General features: G+C 43.4%; 2 protein-coding genes across 29 annotated transcripts in view; one reads left to right on the top strand and one right to left on the bottom strand.

The window, feature by feature from the left end:
• HIPK4 (homeodomain interacting protein kinase 4) overlaps positions 1–19,471 on the top strand; it is a 546,520-nt gene that overhangs the window by 161,829 nt on the left and 365,220 nt on the right. For 21 of the 23 annotated variants that reach the window (XR_011023519.1, XR_011023518.1, XR_011023522.1 and 18 more), the window contains one exon: positions 14,039–14,086. The gene's annotated coding sequence lies outside the window, so the exon portion shown is untranslated. Of the gene's footprint in view, positions 1–7,183; positions 7,492–14,038; positions 14,087–19,471 lie in introns of those variants that run through there. The other 2 variants (XR_011023536.1, XR_011023535.1) reach the window with 2 other exon arrangements.
• The window catches only part of LTBP4 (latent transforming growth factor beta binding protein 4), a 312,121-nt gene that overhangs the window by 74,064 nt on the left and 218,586 nt on the right, over positions 1–19,471 (bottom strand). For all 6 annotated transcript variants that reach the window (XM_068250800.1, XM_068250802.1, XM_068250803.1 and 3 more), the window contains 4 exons: positions 17,762–17,935; positions 15,153–15,356; positions 9,543–9,668; positions 3,538–3,663 (listed from right to left, as the gene is read on the bottom strand). In XM_068250800.1, the coding sequence (XP_068106901.1) occupies positions 3,538–3,663; positions 9,543–9,668; positions 15,153–15,356; positions 17,762–17,935 (630 nt within the window). The remainder of the gene's footprint in view (positions 1–3,537; positions 3,664–9,542; positions 9,669–15,152; positions 15,357–17,761; positions 17,936–19,471) is intronic.

Raw genomic sequence — 19,471 nt, 5'->3', positions numbered from 1 at the left:
ACTAGCTGTTTGTACAAACATAGGGGCTTATATGCAATTCATTCTTTCTCCTGAGTTTTCTCCTAGGAGATAATTTTTCATCTTTGATTTAAAATAACTTTAATATACAAGTTTTGAAAATATCACCTAGGAGAAAACTCAGGTGAAAAACTGAATTGCATATGGCCCATGGTGTGCTATGTGCAGGTCTGAGTGATACCACCACCAAATCTGATAAACAATTGAGAAACTGTTCGTTTCTTGGTTGTTTTCAGTCAGTCAGCAGAAGAAGAATCCCCTTCCAAATAACAAACAATTTGAACATTTTGATCAGATATATTGTTAAATGGATATAAAGATAGGCTGGTGTGTACCGGGCCCACCACTTCAGAAACAGACCCCTAAAATGTTCTGAACATGTCTTCCCACCACTGCAGACAAGTGAGATCTGCAGGGACAGCCTTTCTGGTGGTCCGCTAGAAAATCTTTTAAGAGATGTAAACAGACCATGTCTGACATTGATTTATTCCCCATATTTACATACCGGATAGAAGTATTTACATCTGTTGCTGTTTCTAAAGGGTTCTAAAGCTAAATGTATGTCTCACACACACACACAACAGTTTGGCAGCCATTATCTGTTTGGGACATGGAAGGAAACGGGGGCATCCAGAGGAAACCCCACATAAACACAGGGACAGCATACAAACTCCATGCACATACTCTCTTTCATGTCATGTATACATTGGTTAATAGAAAACATGATTTATATGTTCCGAGATCAGAGGGTGGATTTGATTTTACGCTCTGGAACTAAAGGATGCATCTGATATAGAATCCCCGGAGACAGCATGTTTTAGGCTGTTTATACAGTCATGAAAAGATATATGATATATACTCATCCCAGAGGCTGCGACTGATCTCTGCAGCCGAGGATTGGATCATGCGTAAAGCTCGTATGCTCTGGAATTTGAAGGTGTATATAGCTTATTCACTCTGGGATTAGAGTATGTCTAACCTGGAATTAGCAGATACAGTGAGGGAAAGAAGTATTTGACCCCCTGCTGATTGTGCTCATCTGCCCTCTGACCAAGAAAGGACCAGTCTATAATTGTAATGGTAGGCTTATTGTAACTGAGAGACAGAACAACAACAAACAGTGTAGTTTGCCTTCCTAAAACGGAAGGTATTTGTGATAATTCAGCTTTAAGTGATCAATTGTGGTCTCCCACAATGCATCACTACTGAATATGCAAATGATCTCTTTATGCCTTTGAAGCCAGGCTTACATCCAGAACTGCTGGTGTATAGCAAGCCTAAAGTTTCTAAAATCTACAGAGCCACATCAACCCAACATACAGACAGCCTGTTTCAGACTGTTGGGTCTCCTCAGTGCATGTGGGGTTGATGCGCCTCTGTAAAATGTATAAGCTACAGGCTTTCTATACACCAGTGATTCCAGATGTAAGCCTGGCTTCAGGGGCATAAAGAGATCATTTGCATTTTCAGTAGCAGTGCATTGTGGGTAACCTCACTTTAACCTGAATTATTGCAAATACCTTCTGTTTTAAGAAGCCAGTTTTAGTAGGAGGGCTTTTCGGTCTCTTTTAGTCCCCTATACTTTCCTAGTAGCTTTGGGTCACCCCGAGCTGCTTGAGTATTCTGTGATAACAACAAAAGAATCCTTAAAAACGCAGTTCCCCAAACTCAGAGCTTGATGTGCATTATAATGAGTGAAATACATTTTTGATCCCCTATCAAAAGATGACTTGGTAGCAAAACCCTTGTTGGCAATCGCAGAGGTCAGACAATTCTTGAAGTTTGCCACCAGGTTTACACACATCTCAGAAGGGCTTTTGGCCCACTCATCTTTGCATATCCTCTGCAATGCAGTAAGGGTTCAAAGCTAATATTTGACAAATTGAACCTTCAGCTCCCTCCAGAGATTGTCTGTTGGATTAAGGTCTGGAGACTGGCTACACCACTCCAGGCCCTTAATGTGCTTCTTCTTGAGCCACTCCTTTGTTGCCTTGGCCATGTATTTTAGGTCATTGTCATGTTGCAATAGCCTTAGAAGAGCTACTGTGAAAGAACCCATTATGCTGGCCATGAGAGTAAGGTGTTAAAACTGTTTGGTGCATATGGGGCTGGGTAGTCACAGACCACTCAGTGTGTCCATGCTAGCCCCTGTCCACTGCTGAAAGTTCCTACACTGAAGGCATGATCATCAACAATGGACCAAGGAGCAATGGAAGAAGGTGGCCTGGTCTACACAATCACGTTTTCTTTGGCCTCCAAATTCCCTATACCTTAATATAATTGGAGATCTGTAGAATGAGCTGGAAAAGCAAGTATGATCTACAGAAGTTCCACCACTCAACTTATAGAACTTTATGGATCTGCTGCAAACATACTAATGGACACCTTTAGAGGTCCTGTGGAGTCCAAGGCTTGGCAGGCCTAATCCAATTCCTGGTACAAGGGGACCTAATATTGGTGGCTTTAATATTTTCACTGATCAGGGGTTGTGTGTGTGTGTGTGTGTGTGTATATATATATATATATATATATATATATATATATATATATATATATATATATATATATATATGTTTCATTTTGGTGTAGGAAGATTCATACAGTATATAGGTTCAAGGTGCGTTTGTAGTTCCTGGGGGGGCTCAGCGCACCTCTGATTGGAGGCCATGCGGAGGCGGCCTGGTGTTGCGCTGATCCACCTTTTTGCGCAATTTTCGATTTTGATTAGCCGCACCCAGGCTATGCATATACATAGGTTAGGATTTAGTTAGTGTTAGGTCCCTCCCATGGAGGATTGACTTCTTCGCAGTGGGAGGGACGAGTACTTAATAGGTTGCATGCAAGCTGTTAATGGAAACCAACATCCTCCTCTAGTGGTAGACAGGTCATGTGTATGCTCGGTGTGTATTCGACCCCACAAGTGGGGCTTGCACTCTTTTGCAGGTAGGCACTAGTCTGTTTTTAAGTAGCACTGCTCATTTCCTTGCTACATACAGTATATATGTTATGGTCATACATCCTAAAGTAGGAGGTTGGCAATTGTAGATTGCGCAGTATTTAGCCCACATACCCCTGGGTTAGGGGATGTTTAGGCTATATACAGTGTTACAATATATAGGGCTTGATTCACAAAAGGGTGTTAACTTAGCATGCCTAAAAGCCGCTTAGCGCGCCTAAAGCCCTTTAGGACGTGCAAAGTTTTGCGCTAAGTTAGCGCGTGCAAAGTTTACGGTGCAACTTTTCGGACGCACCTGGTGCAACATTTTAGGGGCACCCGGTGTGATGTTTCGTGCACAACGCTAAACTTTGCGCGCGATCAATAAAAGCTTTAGCACCCTAGTTAGCACGCCCAAAGCTTTTAGGCGTACTAACTGAGTTAGCACCTTTTTGTGAATCAAGCCCATAATGTCTGTACAGCCCATATACTGCAAGGTTAGAGATCTCAAACATTTTGGTATTAAAAATACAGTACATATCGTAGGATATGTTTACAATCTGGACAGGCTGTGATTGGCTGACCTGTGCACTCTGTGCCTTGTGGATTGGTGCTGAATCCTGCAGAGCATGCACAGCGGTAACTGCCCACTGTGTTCTCACATCGCCCATTGGCACAAGGGCTTGGCCTCTGTCTGCATTCGTCCATGTCTGTGGTGAGAAGAGACACATATCATTATGACAGAGCACAAGTCATGGTTGATCTGCATTTTTTCTGCTATTGCATTTCTGGCACATATAGTTAAACTGATCAAGACTTTGCAATTGAATTAAAAAAAGAAATAGCATGCAATCAGAAAAGACGCCTGCAGAACGAAATCATCTTTTCTTGGCACTCTGTGCTTGTTTAGCAGAAAAGGGCCCTAATGGAATATTAGTATCCAGACTCATAGCATTAGGGCTGCTTTCCACTAGTGGCGATTTGCAGCATCTCCCCGCACACAAATGCAGACAGGGAACAGTGTTCTCCCCCAAAAAATTTCCCATCCAGGTGGCATGAAAAAGTGGTTGGGTGGGGCATGACGGGGAAATGCAGGAGAGGGGCTTCTCTGCGCAACTCAGTTTACAGCATAGGAAGAGGATGAGGAGGTGAGTCGATGACAGCCGGGTGCTCCCCAAAATTAGCCAGGTGGAGCACCCAGCTAAAAGAGCCTGGGAGAACACTGGGGAAACGCAGCCGATTAAAATCAATAGGCTGCCTCTGAATTTGTGTGCAGGAAAAACAAAAACGGACAGTCCATTGCAAAATTTCGCATCAGGCATGCAAATCTCCGCAGCTGTGCATGGCACGCCTAGAGGGATTCACATGTGTGTTTTGTTTATATCCTGAAATATTGGTGCACATATTGTCAGAGAAGAATCCTCTCTCCTCTTTCCTGATTCACATTCTTGTTTCTGTAGCCATGTTTTGGAGCAAATGACAGAAATGTTGGACTCAATATACAGTATACAGTTTATACAATATGCACAGTAGATATGTGCAACAACTGTGTATATGCTAACTGGCCACAAGATGGAACTAGAGACCATGTACTTAAAATAAAGCCCTCTGGGGGGATACTTACCTGGGGAGGGGAAAGCCTCAGGGTCCCAATGAGGCTTCCTCTTCCCCTGTAGCTGCTGTCTCCCCTGAAACCTCCCCCGACAAGCTTGACAAGCTGTGATTTATTTACCTCTCTGGGATCCTGCACCTGTGCACTAGCAGCTCTTTGTGCGGGTGAGGCGGAAATAGCCGAACCTGATCATATCCTCTCTACTGCGCATGCACAAAGGACTCGCGCCTGCGGATCACGGTAGGTAAATATTTACCATGCAGCGGTTCGGGGGGCTACAGTGCTGGATTGCCGGGATACCGGAGGACGGGGAAAGCCTCGTTGGGATCCAAAAGCTTCCCCCTCCCGAGGTAATTATCCCCCAGAGGGGTTTTGTTTTTATTACAGATTTTAATGTGAATACTCAGTGTTATGTGCTTTTCTGATGCTCTGCTCAACTCTTTAGTAGGCTTCAGATTGTGTCTTCCTCAGATGCTTGCTGAGCTCTGCTGAAACCCCAGCATGGGGGTTTCCTCAGCTAAGTAATTTGCTGGACCCGAATTACTTCTCCCTCCGTGTCAGAACGACAGAACGATAGCATTTAACGCCACCGGGGATTTGAACGGCAGTAATGTGAGCTGTCATTCGGCTCACCCTGCGCCCAGCCCACCGGTGATGTTATAATACGTACGGCTCTGCAGGGCCCACTAAAGTATCTGAACTACATAGCAAGGAAATGAGCAGCGCTACTTAAAAACAGACTAGTGCCTACCTGCAAAAGAGTGCAAGCCCCACTTGTGGGGTCGAATACACACCGAGCATACACATGACCTGTCTACCACTGGAGGATGTTGGTTTCCATTAACAGCTTGCATGCAACCTATTAAGTACTCGTCCCTCCCACTGCGAAGAAGTCAATCCTCCATGGGAGGGGCCTAACACTAACTAAATCCTAATCTATGTATATGCATAGCCTGGGTGCGGCTAATCAAATAAAATCGAAAATTGAAAATTGCGCAAAAGGTGGATCAGCGCAACACCAGGCCGCCTCCGAATGGCCTCCATCAGAGATGCGCTGAGCCCCCCCCAGGTTAGGATTTAGTTAGTGTTAGGCCCCTCCCATGGAGGATTGACTTCTTCGCAGTGGGAGGGACGAGTACTTAATAGGTTGCATGCAAGCTGTTAATGGAAACCAACATCCTCCTCTAGTGGTAGACAGGTCATGTGTATGCTCGGTGTGTATTCGACCCCACAAGTGGGGCTTGCACTCTTTTGCAGGTAGGCACTAGTCTGTTTTTAAGTAGCGCTGCTCATTTTCTTGCTATGTACTAATGTAATTCGTTTTTGGTCAGCTGCTCCCACTTAACAGCCATGCTTTTGGTGTATATGCAGAGCTTCTGTTTGGGTTCAAGGTGCGTTTGTAGTTCCTGGGGGGGCTCAGCGCATCTCTGATGGAGGCCATTCGGAGGCGGCCTGGTGTTGCGCTGATCCACCTTTTGCGCAATTTTCAAAGTATCTGAACTGAGACTTAGGGCCAGTTTACACTGAGCCACCGAGTGTCTTGCAGGACGCACGCCAGCACTCCCAGTGATGCTAGGGGGGCCGGTTCTAGACTTTTTGCTGCCTGAGGCAAACTTGTGAGGATGCACCCCGCACCCCCCCCCCCCTGAACTGGAATTATCGTACAGCACCCGATAATTGCACTGCACATTATAGCTGCGGTGAGCTCCCCTCAGTATAGGTAGGTAGCCAGGTATAGGTGCCCCCAGTATAGGTTAGCCAGGTACAGTTGCCCCAGTATAGGTTGACCAGGCACTCTCTTCACTTCCTTTTTTCCGCCTGGTACTGCCCCCAGATTTCTGCCGCCTGAGGAAGTCGTCGCCATGATGGGCGGACCAGGCCTGGATACGAGAATGCATCCAATTTGGGTGTGTGCTGCGGGAAACTGCAGCATGCCGTCTAGAGTCACACCTGCATGCGATTCAAATGGCAAGCAATTGCCCGACTAGACAGCGTTTCCCCATCTGACTCGCCTGCAGGAAACCGCTGCAGATTTGGCCCCTGCTGTACATGCTTGCTCTGCCCCAGTCAATTAGGAGGGAAGGAAGGGGAAGAATGTCATGATCATCACTGTATTAATGCTATTGTTAAAAACAAGGTAGCACAGACAGATGTCATATTATGTCATATTATGATGCTGACAGGTACTCTTTAATGCTGCAGGCATTGCCGTCTGTCTCTCTCTCACACATGTGCATGTTATGGTGACCCTTGCTGAGAGGATTGAGTAACAGGAGGTGAGAGGCGCCATGATCATTGACAGCAGACTTCCAGGCTGCACTTCCCACGTCATGCTCTCATTCTTGTGTATGGGGGAACTGCCAGATAGAGCCTCTCTGTTTGTTTCTTCATCCGATTAGCATTTTGGATTTTTATATCCTTTAATTGGAAACCAGAAACCCTGAGAATGCATCCTCTCAGAGATTTGGACTGAGCATACTGCTCCAAATACAAAATAAACTCTTCAGCAAACTATTTAATTTCCGGAAGGAGTCCAACAGCAAGCACAGCCAAGAAGCGCTGACCAAACTAGAACCCTCCCACTTCTGGAAAACTCATGCATGTTGCCCATAGCAACAACCCATTTTCATTTATATAACAATTTTATAGTAAAGAAACATCTACAGTCGGATTGGTTGCTATGGTTTATCTGGCGATAAGTGAGATACCCGTATTTTCCGCCGTACAAGACTCCTCAGAATATAAGAGGCACCTATGTTTAGAGGGCAAAAACCAGGGCAAAAATATATACTAAACCTAATCGAGCACAGACCTCTCCTGTCTTCCATGACTCCCCTAGTGACGGATCGCTTCATCAACAGAGGCCAACAAAGGAGTAGCGCCAGAGATGTGAGGTCTGCACTTGCCGCAGGTGCCACTGGATGAGGTGAGACACGCTCCCAACGCTACTAACTATACATACACGGGGAGCAGGAGACACGGGGGGGGGGGGGGGGTTGGGTGTTCAGAAGTCGGGGATTCCCTACATTCGCCATATGACACAGGGATTTTTTTCTCCCCCCTTTTTTCTTTTTGGGTGGAGAAAAAGTGCTTCTTATACAGCGGCAAATACAGTGGTTTCTCTTTCTGCTTGCTTTATTTAAATACTCATTCTAGAAAATAAAGTTCAAATAATAAAGCACCCTATGTAGATAGTAGTAGACATTTTTATCTTTAGTTCACACTCTATTTAGGCCCTATTTACACTTAAAGGGATACTTAAGTCAAAAATAAAAAATGATTTTTACTCACCTGGGGCATCCCTCAGCCCCCTGAAGCTGTATGGTGCCCTCGCAGCCTTGCTCCGATCTTCCTGTCCCCTCCGGGAGCTTCTTCCGGGTTCGGTGACAGCCGCCGACAGGCTGGGAACGCGAGTGATTCTCCACGTTCCCAGCCGCTATATCACCCTCTATGTTGCTATAGCGTTTAAAATAGTTGCATCGCATCCCATTTGCCAAAATCGAATGCAACACTCAATGCATTAAGTGTAAATAGGGCCTAAAAAAAATGACCAGAGCGTATTGTTTCCCTTCTTACTTGTTGTACCCAAGAAGCATGCTCTGATCAATGGAAAGGAGAGGAGGTCGAGCGGTGGTGCACAAGCAAACAGCTTTCAGTGGGTGAGGCAGGGGTAACACTCGTCTTTTAGTTTTCTGCACTTTTTTTCACAGCAACTTTTCACAGCAACTTATGTTACTGATAGAGAAAAGGCACACAATGTGTAGATTTATAGCGCGGGATGTCAGGTTTTTTTCTGCTCGCAAAAAATGAATTAGAGTGTGATCTAGCCTATTGATTAACATGCGTACCCAGTTTAAATGCATTTTTCTATGCAGAAAACACGTAAAAAAACAGACATGTGTAACTCTGCCTAAGCAAAAAGACAATGGGCTCATTTTGTTTAGAGATACAGTATGCTGGATCACTAATCGACATCAGTGGGTAGCTCTTCATATGCTAGACTCTAAACCATGACAGCACAGAATGGCCATCTCGGCTGAAGCTTTGTACACAGGCCTGACTAGAGGCGGCCAATAACAACCACCTCAAGCATGTGTACAGCTCCACCCACCCCGATCATATATGGCCGCTTAATAAGCGATACGCCTGGGGGATCAACTTGGCTAAGCGGCTGCCAACCTCTTTGAAGACACCGTTACCCCGCCCACTGCGTGACATCCCGCACGTGCTACTCCGTCGTCCTTCCACCCCCCTCATAGCAACAGCGCACATTGTCAGCTGCACAGTTAACATTCATCTGTATAGGCCGGCCCATCGATGTCGGCCAAGGGGATCGGGTCCCCGACGGTCGACATGAGTTGTTAGGTGTGTACACACCTTGAGTTACCTCTACTGTGCGTACAAGCCTTTAGTCACCTGTGTTTGCTAACACAAGCCAACATACTTCAGATCCGATTGTCCATATTTATTCAACTCTCTAATTTGCCGCCAATGAAGGACCAACCACAGGACAGATCTGTGTAGAGTAGGTTATCTACAGTAATATCTGTAGAGTACCAGATCTCACTGAATCTTTGTAGACAGAGAAAGACACTGTGGGGCAGATTTATCAAAACCGATGCAAGGTAAACTTGGGCAAAAATTAAGCAGCTGCCCGAGTTTAGGACAGAGAAGACCTTCTTGTCTTGTGTAGTAATGCTTCTCCCCTCATTCCAGCATCAGCAATATATCACGCAAGTTATTTTAAATGATAATTCATGTTTAATAAACAAACTGGCTGATCTGGAATATCATGCTATTTCCACTACTTGTAAATGAGACCCCGTTATAATAGCAACTCCCTGCCATAACAGATTTTACTTGGCTACATGGAAAGCGATGCTGTCCTATTTGTGTGACTGAAGATACACTTTAAGCAAACATTCAAATTTTTGGAAAGAGACAGTGATGAGAATCAGGAGAGGACAGACAGCTCACCGATACAGTGCGTGCCCTGTGTGCTCAGCCAGTAGCCATTGTTGCAGACACAGGTGTAGCTCCCAGGCCGAGGCTCGCAGCGTCCGGGGCCGCAGATCTGAGGGTTCAGCTCACACAGGTTTGACTCTGAAAACCAAAGAACAGGCTCATTTAATTCTGATTTGTAGAGACTCTTTCCACCTTCATACAGATTCCAGTCCTCAGAAACATGGAGAAAGTTGCTTGACAACATAGGTGATAAATTGTTTCTTATGTTTACTTCCAACTTAATGTCTCCCTCTTACATACTTATGTAGAGTTATGACACATGTATGAAGAGTCTCTCCTAAAGCTGCCCATACATTGCCAGATGCCACTCTCCTCCCTGACCTTCACTATGGGCAGTCAGATTTGAAATTGATTTGGTTATACTCGATAGTATAGTCAGACTTACTAATGTATTTGTATCCACACACTGACCACCTGATTGTGTGGAAAACACAATAATCTGTACATGCAGTCTTGAGGCCAACCATTTGATATCTATCAAGGCAGAATATGGGAAATGGCAGAGGAATTCTGAAACATCTACCCAATAATTGTGTATAGTTTATTATTATTATTATTTAGTATTTATATAGTGCCGACATCTTCCGCAGCTCTGTACAGAGTGTATTGTCTTGTTACTTAACGGTCCCTCCAAGGGGCTCACAATCTAATTCCTACCATAGTCATATGTCCATGTATGTATCGTAGTCTATCTCCAATTTGGGGGGAAGCCAATTAACTTATCTGTATGTTTTTGGGAAGTGTGAGGAAACCGGAGTTGCATAGTTATTTGGGTTGAAAAAAGACATACGTCTATCGAGTTCAACCAGTATAAAAGTACAACACCAGCCTGCTCCCTCACATATCCCTGTTGATCCAGAGGAAGGCGAAAAAATCCCTTACAAGGCATGGTCCAATTAGCCCCTAAAGGGAAAAATTCCTTCCCGACTCCAGATGGCAATCAGATAAAATCCCTGGATCAACATCATTAGGCATTACCTAGTAATTGTAGCCATGGATGTCTTTCAACGCAAGGAAAGCATCTAAGCCCCCTTTAAATGCAGGTATAGAGTTTGCCATAACGACTTCCTGTGGCAATGCATTCCACATCTTAATCACTCTTACTGTAAAGAACCCTTTCCTAAATAAATGGCTAAAAGTGCCCAGAGGAAACCCACATAGACACGGGGAGAGCATACAAACTCCGTGCAGATCGTGCCCTGGTTGGGATTCAAACAAGGGACCCAGTGCTGCAAGCGAGAGTGCTATCCACTACGCCACCGTGCTGCCCATATGCTACGCCTCCATGCTGCCCTGTATGTGGACACACACTGATGGTGTCTATCGATGACACAATCTTTATTGTACAATCTTACCAAGTCTAAGTAGTAGAAGGGTAAACTGAGTGAGTATACTTTTAATGAATACTTTAGGCAGTTCCTCCTGATATATATATATATATATATATATATATATATATATATATATATATATATATATATATATATATATATAATATATGGTAAGATTGTAAGCAAGGTTCTATCATTATGGGCACCTTTCAGGCTAATTCACTGAACATTCCAGCAGGTTTTTTTTAATGTTATTTTGCTAAGCAACCATCTTCGCCTGACTTGAGGTGGAATTCTGCATGTAGGACGATTCATGATAATACACACAGGTGTGCTCTCAATGCAGCAGCATCTCTCATGGATTGTAGCATTGTAACTCTTCTCAAATAGGCACCTTGTTCTTGCTTTCAATTTCTAAGCTATCTGCAGGTCCAGTGATCATTGGAAATAGGGCTAGTCGGAAATGTCGATTACTGAAAATGCCAATTCCACGGATTTCTTACACTGATTTCCATGGAAAAGTTTTTTTGTAAAAAAGTTTTCGTTAATAAAGTTATGTAATTAAAAAAAAAGTTGTTTTTTGCGGAATCCGTTATATTTTGTAGATGTTTGCTATAATGCAGACATCTTTGATAAGCTACTGAATTCTCTGATTAGCCTGTATTTGGCCAAATAATTTTTCTGTGGAAATTTCAATACCGCAAAAATTTTCAACCAATCACAACTTAGTAGTGTCTGAGTCTTGTGATTGGTCTAAAATTTCTGTGGTATTCCGATTTCCAGGGTAAACCTCTGCATGCTTTTATTGGTCCAATACTACCAAGTATTTCCGGTCCATTGATTGGCCTAAAGTTTTAAATTTTAGGCCAATAACAACACTCGAAAGTAAAAAATACTATTATTAGTATTGGAGCAAGGAAATCGGAATACCACAGAAATTTTAGACCAATCACTAAACTCTGATACTACCGAATTTTAGTATTGAGTCTTGTGATTGGTCCACAGTATTCTGATTTCCATAGAAAAATTCTGAAGCCTGTGATTGGTCCAGTGCTTCCAAGCTCTGTGATTGGGGTCAAATTTCAGAGTTGCGGTAATGAGGCATTTACACGGAATATCGTTTTCCGATTACCACTGCGGTAAGACCATTTCTGATTAGAAGTTTCAATTAATTGGAAGTGCACAAATCCAAACAGTGGCTGATATGTGCTTTGAACACATGGTTGCTGCTGAATGCTAGTGTATGATGCTATGACTAACCATAGTAAGGGCCAGTGCACACCAAAAAGCACTAGCGTAATAGCAAACGCTCAGCACTTTTTTTTCAGAGCGATTCAAGGCATGTGCCTAGCGATTTTCTAATCATACCTAGTGAGTGTTTTGTGAAGAGTTTTTTTTTATTTTTTGTTACAGTAGAGCTGGAACAGCTTCTGTAACAAAAATGCTTGGAAAATCGCTTTGATCTAGTGCTTTTTAGAGCAATTTTCCACTTTCCTATACTGAACATTGAAGCTGAATCACCTCAGAAAAGCGCAGAAATGCTGCAAGAGAAAAACACATTGCTCTGGTGTGATCCATCCCATTCAAATACGTTAACCAAGTGCTTTTTAAAGGTGTTTTTAAAAGCGTTCAGAGGTGCTTTTAGTGTGCACCAGCCCTTAAAGCTCAAGCAGTAGAGGCCCGTGGTGGATATTCAGGAAGGAAGGAGCTGTCGGCTGGAACATCTGTGTAAATGGGACCTTGAGTTACAATGTGTTAAAGAGACACTGAAGCGGAAAAAAAAAATATGATATAATGAATTGGTTGTGTACTATGAATAATTACTAGAAGATTAGCAGCAAAGAAAATATTCTCATATTTTTATTTTCAGGTATATAGTGTTTTTTCTAACATTGCATCATTCTATAATATGTGCAGATTACACAACACTCAGCATTCAAAATTATTCTTTCAGAGCAGTCTGTGAACTAATGACCTCTCCTCTGCCAGAGAAAAAGTAAATAGTTAACTAACAGTTGAGATAATAAAAGTCAGAAAACAGCCCTCTCCACGACTTTGAAAGTCGTAGAGTTTAATGGCTTTTTTGTATAGAGATAACAACTGGAGTTTCTTAACTCTTCCTGTACTGGAAACAATTAGACTGATGTATCTGATCTTAATGTTTTATTTCTTAGCTGTACTACACATACAAATCATAATATCATAATTTTTTTTCCGCTTCAGTGTCTCTTTAAGGGGTATTTTTTACAATATCTTGCTAGCTTTAATACATGCCATGCTTCTATAAGTCTTTTTTTTTATATACCTACGGTTGCCTATTTGACATAATGAATTCAGTTCCACATGTACTTGTGTTATGACAAGTGTAGCAGTTTTTAAATTTTGCAGAGTTCAGTGAATCCAAAACAGCCGCAAGTGCACTAGCGCTACTTAGGTGTATTTTTATGGCGGACCCTTAAAACAAACCTGAGCTGAAAATAAACGAATGAGATAAAAAATGTAATCTCTAGTCCTAATCCTAAACTGGACTTTTTTGAAATTCCATTGCCTTCATTTGGTTTAAAGGGTAAAAAATTAAAGCTTTGACTGATAATGTTTATTCAACTGTTGAAGTTTCTATCTGTTCCCTGCACTTACAAGTATTTTGCTTAGCCACGCAGGAGATTTAGGACCTGTAATTAGTTATCAGTTTGACTGCATTTAACTGCACTGGATTATTAACCCTTAAAGGGAGCAAAAAGAAAAAGGAACACATTTTAGCTCTATGTAGGACTGGGACTGTACAGAGACATGTTTACCTCCTCATGTTACATGTCACCCCAGGAGGTGTCTTTGAACCACTGTAGATATTCCTAACTGATTTCAGACAAAAGACTGATTGGATGGAGTGAATTTTCATATATGACTAATACTGTTTTCCCTGAGATAAGGAGATGGCCATGGTGCCTGCTTATGCCTCTCGATACTTAAAAATATGCTTGCTTCCCTCTCATTTTCATAATATCAATTGTCAAACATATGTTTACCTTGAAGTAAAGCTTTTATGAAAAAAAATGGATGTAAAATACATCAGTGTTGCACAACATTTCCTAATGCAGTGCTACTTCTACCCCACAGATCCACTGCCCACATTGCAGTTGTCTGGCATGTACATCCACACTACAGGTAAGGTAAACATTTCTTTTAAGGGCTGGTTCAGACGGGCGTCTGCAGAACATTTACCGCCAGCGTTCAGGACTTGGCGTTAAACGCTCCCATTCAAGTGAATGGGAGCGTTTGTACCAGGCTTTTACCGGCGTTTATGCGAACGCGACGTTCGGGTCCCGATTTTTCCCTGGCGTTCAAGCTGACCCTGGATGCTACATGTAGCGCCCTGGGGCAGTTAACCGCCACGGGTAATGTTTCCCTAGGGGAAGAAAAACGCCGACTGCATCCGAAAGCTACGTGAAGACTGCTGAAAATCTGAATGCGTCGCCGCCACAACACTACCAAACACGACGCCACAGAAAGCCGGGCAGACGCCCATGTGAACCAGCCCTAAGTCTCCTAAAATAAATACATTGTAAATAAAGTATTCTTGGAAGTATTGTATGTTTTTTTTTCCACAAATGCTTATATTTCCCTTAAAGAGTACCAATGCCTTCATAGTGAAAAGCTGCTGGCACTTGATCCTATTGCCCCCACTAACTTATCTTGAGGGTCTTGAAGGGTTCCCCCCTTTCCCATTGCATCCCCACATTGCAAATCATATGATTTTGAACTCGATCCCTTGGGTGACAGTTCAGGGACAAGTTCTATACAGACATGTTGCTAGTCTAAAGGCTAGCAACCTGTTCTGCTGCTGTAGAGGAGGAAGAGGGCCGATGACACGGTGCAATCTTTCAGCCAAGGACCATCTAGCATGTGTACAAGGCATAAGGCTGACAGTCTGTGGACAGTGCTGCATCACAAAGGAAGGGGAAGGCCAGGGATCATTGTCAAGTGGTGGGATGGAGCGGGGCTTTGATGGTACTACAGACTGCATACTTCTGCGTCACCCCACTCTGGACTTGGGGTGGAGCCAAAGGAGAAAATTCTACTTTACTATACAGGTATGTTGGGTTATTTCTTAGCTTTTATATTTTTACTTAAAAACACCCTGCTTACTTGCCAACAAAGGAAAGTTCTCATGATGACTATCAGTTTGAATCCAAAAGGTTATCACATTAGCAGACTTGAACCTATGACTTACCCTGTGAAGGTAACTCCACTGCAGTGTCTTCGCGCTGTGGAGGAACGGTGGGCGCAAGTCTTTCAATAGTGAATGAAGGTCTGCTGATCTGTATCCTTGTCCTGTCTGGTCTTTGAACTGGAATGGTGTCAGATCCTCTTTGGTCTGGAGCTTGCACTCTTCCCTGTTCTCTGTCAGGCCGCCTCTCCTCCGCAATGACACGGCCTACAAATGCACAGCGGGCGACATAACAATAGTTATTGTGAATTCTTCTAGAAAAAATGATACACAGAGCACACTGGGACACATTAGGTGGCTTGGCTCCCACTTGGGATGGTGCGTTCGGCTCAGAGCAGAGCGGACTAATTCAGTGTCTGCTCCACTAGTCACGACCGCGTCCTGGGCAGATGCGTTTTCCACCATAGGTCTCTATGGGAAAAAGCATCCGCTGCTCTGGAAATCCCCACTTTTACGGTAATCTTTCTGGTTTCAGCATCAGGAAAACTTTCGATATCTACGTATTGCTGTATATTGTGATGTAAACCCCCCAGTGTTGCTCTGCCCCCCAGCCCCCAAGCATTCTGGGAAACCAGGTCTATTTCATACTTGCTTTAAAACTCTCAGTAACCAAACATTTTGCAGACATCACCTGACGGAACTAAAGATGTTGCTGCCGTGATCAATTTCAGAATGTAGACTGGAGTTAGGAAAGATTTTACAATGGACAAATGTGCAAACACTGACTAAATAATGTATGAAGGCATATTGTATGAAAATAAGATTTTATTCTTTATTTTCACTACAGTTCCTCTTTACAACTGATCAATTGATTGTAGTAGATAAGAATTCTGCTGCACTGATCTCAGTATAAAAGTCCAATTTTTATTAAGGCAATTGTGGACAAACAGTAATACAGCTCACGCGTATCAAAGCAAACGTATGACTCCTTTAGTCATGAGCTATGACTAAGTAGCCATAAGTTTGCTCCGATACGCGTGAGCTGTATTTCTGTTTGTCCACAATTGCCTCAATAAAGATAGGACTTTTGTCCTGAGGTCGGTGCAGCGGAATTCTTATCTACTACATTTTCCTGGCTCTTTGGTGTTCTGCTCCAGATCACAGTAGGTGCAGTGGTTGCAGCGACCTGTCTCTTGGATTGATCAATTGATTGTATTTTCTGACAAATGCAGTTATTCTATGGAATGGAAAATATTGATAGCTTTGAATCTAGTCCATCTTTTTAAAGCATTTACAGAGAACCTGAGGTGGGTTTCTGACATCAATATTAGGACACAGAGGCCCATTCGGCAAACAATGCCCAGCCTCTGTGTCCCTACAGTGTGCCCCCAGTCTTCCTGTGCTCCGCTGTCCCCCATTATAAAAACTGACAGGCTAGCGACACGCAGATTGTCAATAGTCCACTGTTTACCTTTTGGCTGTCACTCACTCACCGCCGCTCCCCCGCCTCCTCTATAGTACGGCTACCCGCCTGTGTCCCTTCCCTACCCGACTCCGTAAGCTTCCTCCAATCAACTTACAGAGACAGGGAGGGAAGGGACACAGGCGAGGAGGCGGGAGAGCGGCGGTGAGTGACAGCCAAAAGGTACACAGCCGACTAGCGACAAACTACGTGTCGCTAGCCTGGCGGTTTTTATCATGGGGGACAGCAGAGCACGGAGGTAGACTTGGGGCACACTGTAAGGACACAGAGGCTGGGCATTGTATGCAGAATGGGCCTCTGTGTCCTAATATTGATGTCAGAAACCCACCTTGAGTTCTCTTTAAAATATCACTTTCAGATTAGTTTGCAGTTGTTTCAAAATCAACTTAAAGGACCCCGAGGTGAGAGGGATATGGAGGCTGCTATATTTATTTCCTTTTAAACAATACCAGTTGCCTGCCTGTCCTCCTGTTACTGTGTCTCTTATACTTTTAGCCATAGACCCTAAACAAGCATGCATGTCTAGTTTAGTGTAGTGCATTTTTAAAACAAAATATATGATTGATTCCTGCAGGCAACAGAAGAGAATTTCTCCTACCTGGAGAAATTATGGAGAAGCACACAATCTATTTATCATGTGATTAATTTTTACTTCACTGATTGGCAGTTTAAGCTTGGCCCGAACAAGAAACGAGTGATCACATGATCATTGTGACCAGCCAGTCAGAGGTGTACAAACTGGCCACATGATAAATACAGTATGTGCCTCTCCATGAATTCTCATTGCAGGATAAATTCTCCTAGTAGACTTGATCATACAGTATCTAGACAACATCAAGTGTACAACTAGGATTTTCTAGCTCAGTTGGTGACTGTAGAGGAATGAGCTGACTGGCAGCACCTGAGCACATTGCACAGTACAGTACATTGCTACACACAAAATTGCTAAATATAGTTTTAGGCAATGAAAGTCTACCAATTGCACATTAAGCCTGGGCATCAGGGTACTGAGTCTGCTGTTATATTTCAAAGCATTTGGCTGGAGAAAGCTGTGTTAAGTGATAATTTTGTGTAAACAGAAGTTAATGCATTGCGTGATTTTCAGCAGTTCACTATGCAGAAGAGCATGAGAGAAGATGTATGTCTTCGCCGGTGGTAGAACAGTGTATAACGAGGCCTATAGTCTTACTTGTGACAGGTCTCAGGGCTGGAGCAGCAGTGGTTACAGCTGGAATCCTTGATCCAGGTTGGCGCTGAACGGGTACCCTGGTCTGATCCGATCCCACAAAGCGGTGGTTAATCCTCAGATCTGATGCAGAGTAGTGGTATCCGGGCCCAGCAGGACATGTCTCCCTAAATCCATCTAAAAGGTTCAACACATACTCAACCAAAGGACAACACCAGACACCATTATTCATTGCATTTAGATTAGGGAGAAAATACATTCATTGCTTATCCCTCCTAAAGAGGTTAGTGTTAAGAACCACTAGCAGAGAGAAAGTGGCAGTATGGACTTAAACTGCCTATGAATTCCATTGTCTACCAGATAGTGGCTCTATCCTGATTCTAGCTTCCCTGGATTTCTGCTGTTCACCAGCAGGTGGCTCTGTCTCTCTATGTGGCCTTATCATGCAGCAGGTGCGGCCTCTCTATTTAAAGTGGACCTAAACTCAGAACTTTTTCTCTGCTCTAAAGGATAAGCAACAGCATAAAAACCTTTAATTAAAAAAAAATATTTGGAACAACTTATAGAATTCCTATAATAAACCTGCAGTGTTTACTTCCTGGAATTTTTGGGACCACAGAAAGGGTTAAACTTCTGTATTTACATATAAGCACAGAACAATAGCACACCACTGCATCTCTGACAGCCCTGATTTACACTTGCAGATTACTTGCTGATATCAGCTAATTACACAGGTTAATCTCTCTAAACACACACACAGTGAATTTCTCATCAACTATATGTGTTTTCCCTGTCTGCTGTGCAAGAGTTTAGTTCTGCTTTAAGAGCCCTGCAAGAACTTATCAGTGCCAGAACTTTGTGCTCTGTAACCTGAGTTACTGGACAACCCTCAGGGCCCGTTCGCACTTGAGCAATTAGCGGGTTATTCCCGCTAATCGCCGAAGCACTAGCGCTTTTTAAAGCACTAGCGCAATAGAAAGTATATGGCAGTGATCTCTCTGCCGCGATTGGCGCAGATCGCGGGCGATTGCATTTAGCCAATCGGCTGACATGCAGCATTTTGCCATGATTCTGGAGCGGATGCAGTACAGTGGCTGGATAGTGTAATGGTTAAGGGCTCTGCCTCTGACACAGGAGACCTGGGTTCGAATCTTGGCTCTGCCTGTTCAGTAAGCCAGCACCTATTCAGTAGGAGACCTTGGGCAAGACTCCCTAACACTGCTACTGCCTATAGAGTGCGTCCTAGTGGCTGCAGCTCTGGCGCTTTGAGTCCGCCAGGAGAAAAGTGCGATATAAATGTTCTGTGTTTGTAATAAAGTACTGATCACGATCAGTCTGAATCGCAGAAGTGTGAGCAGTGATTTCAGTGTGCTAATCGCGGTAAAATCAACCACGCTACCGTTTTGCAATTTATAGTGTGAATGGGCCCTCTATCTGTTTCTTGATCTGTACCTGCTGCCAAACCTTGTATTTTGTCCTGACTTTGCTTTTTGTCTGCTTCCTTTGTACTGTACTTGATTGTATATGTACAAATTTGTATATATTTCCTGTGGGCCTATTTAGTTAGATAGTTTTATTGGGGATTTTGTGTGTATAGTTTCGTCATTGAATTATGGTTTCCTTCCATGCCCGTTGTAAATAGGGTGATTGCAATAAGCATTATTTCTGATCTCTTTCTTAGTATTTGCTGAGAACTGTGATCAATCCCTGGTC

This window comes from Hyperolius riggenbachi, chromosome 8 (assembly GCF_040937935.1).
Source record: "Hyperolius riggenbachi isolate aHypRig1 chromosome 8, aHypRig1.pri, whole genome shotgun sequence".
Classification (NCBI taxonomy): Eukaryota; Metazoa; Chordata; class Amphibia; order Anura; family Hyperoliidae; genus Hyperolius; species Hyperolius riggenbachi.
This window is presented reverse-complemented; position numbering and strand designations above follow the sequence as displayed.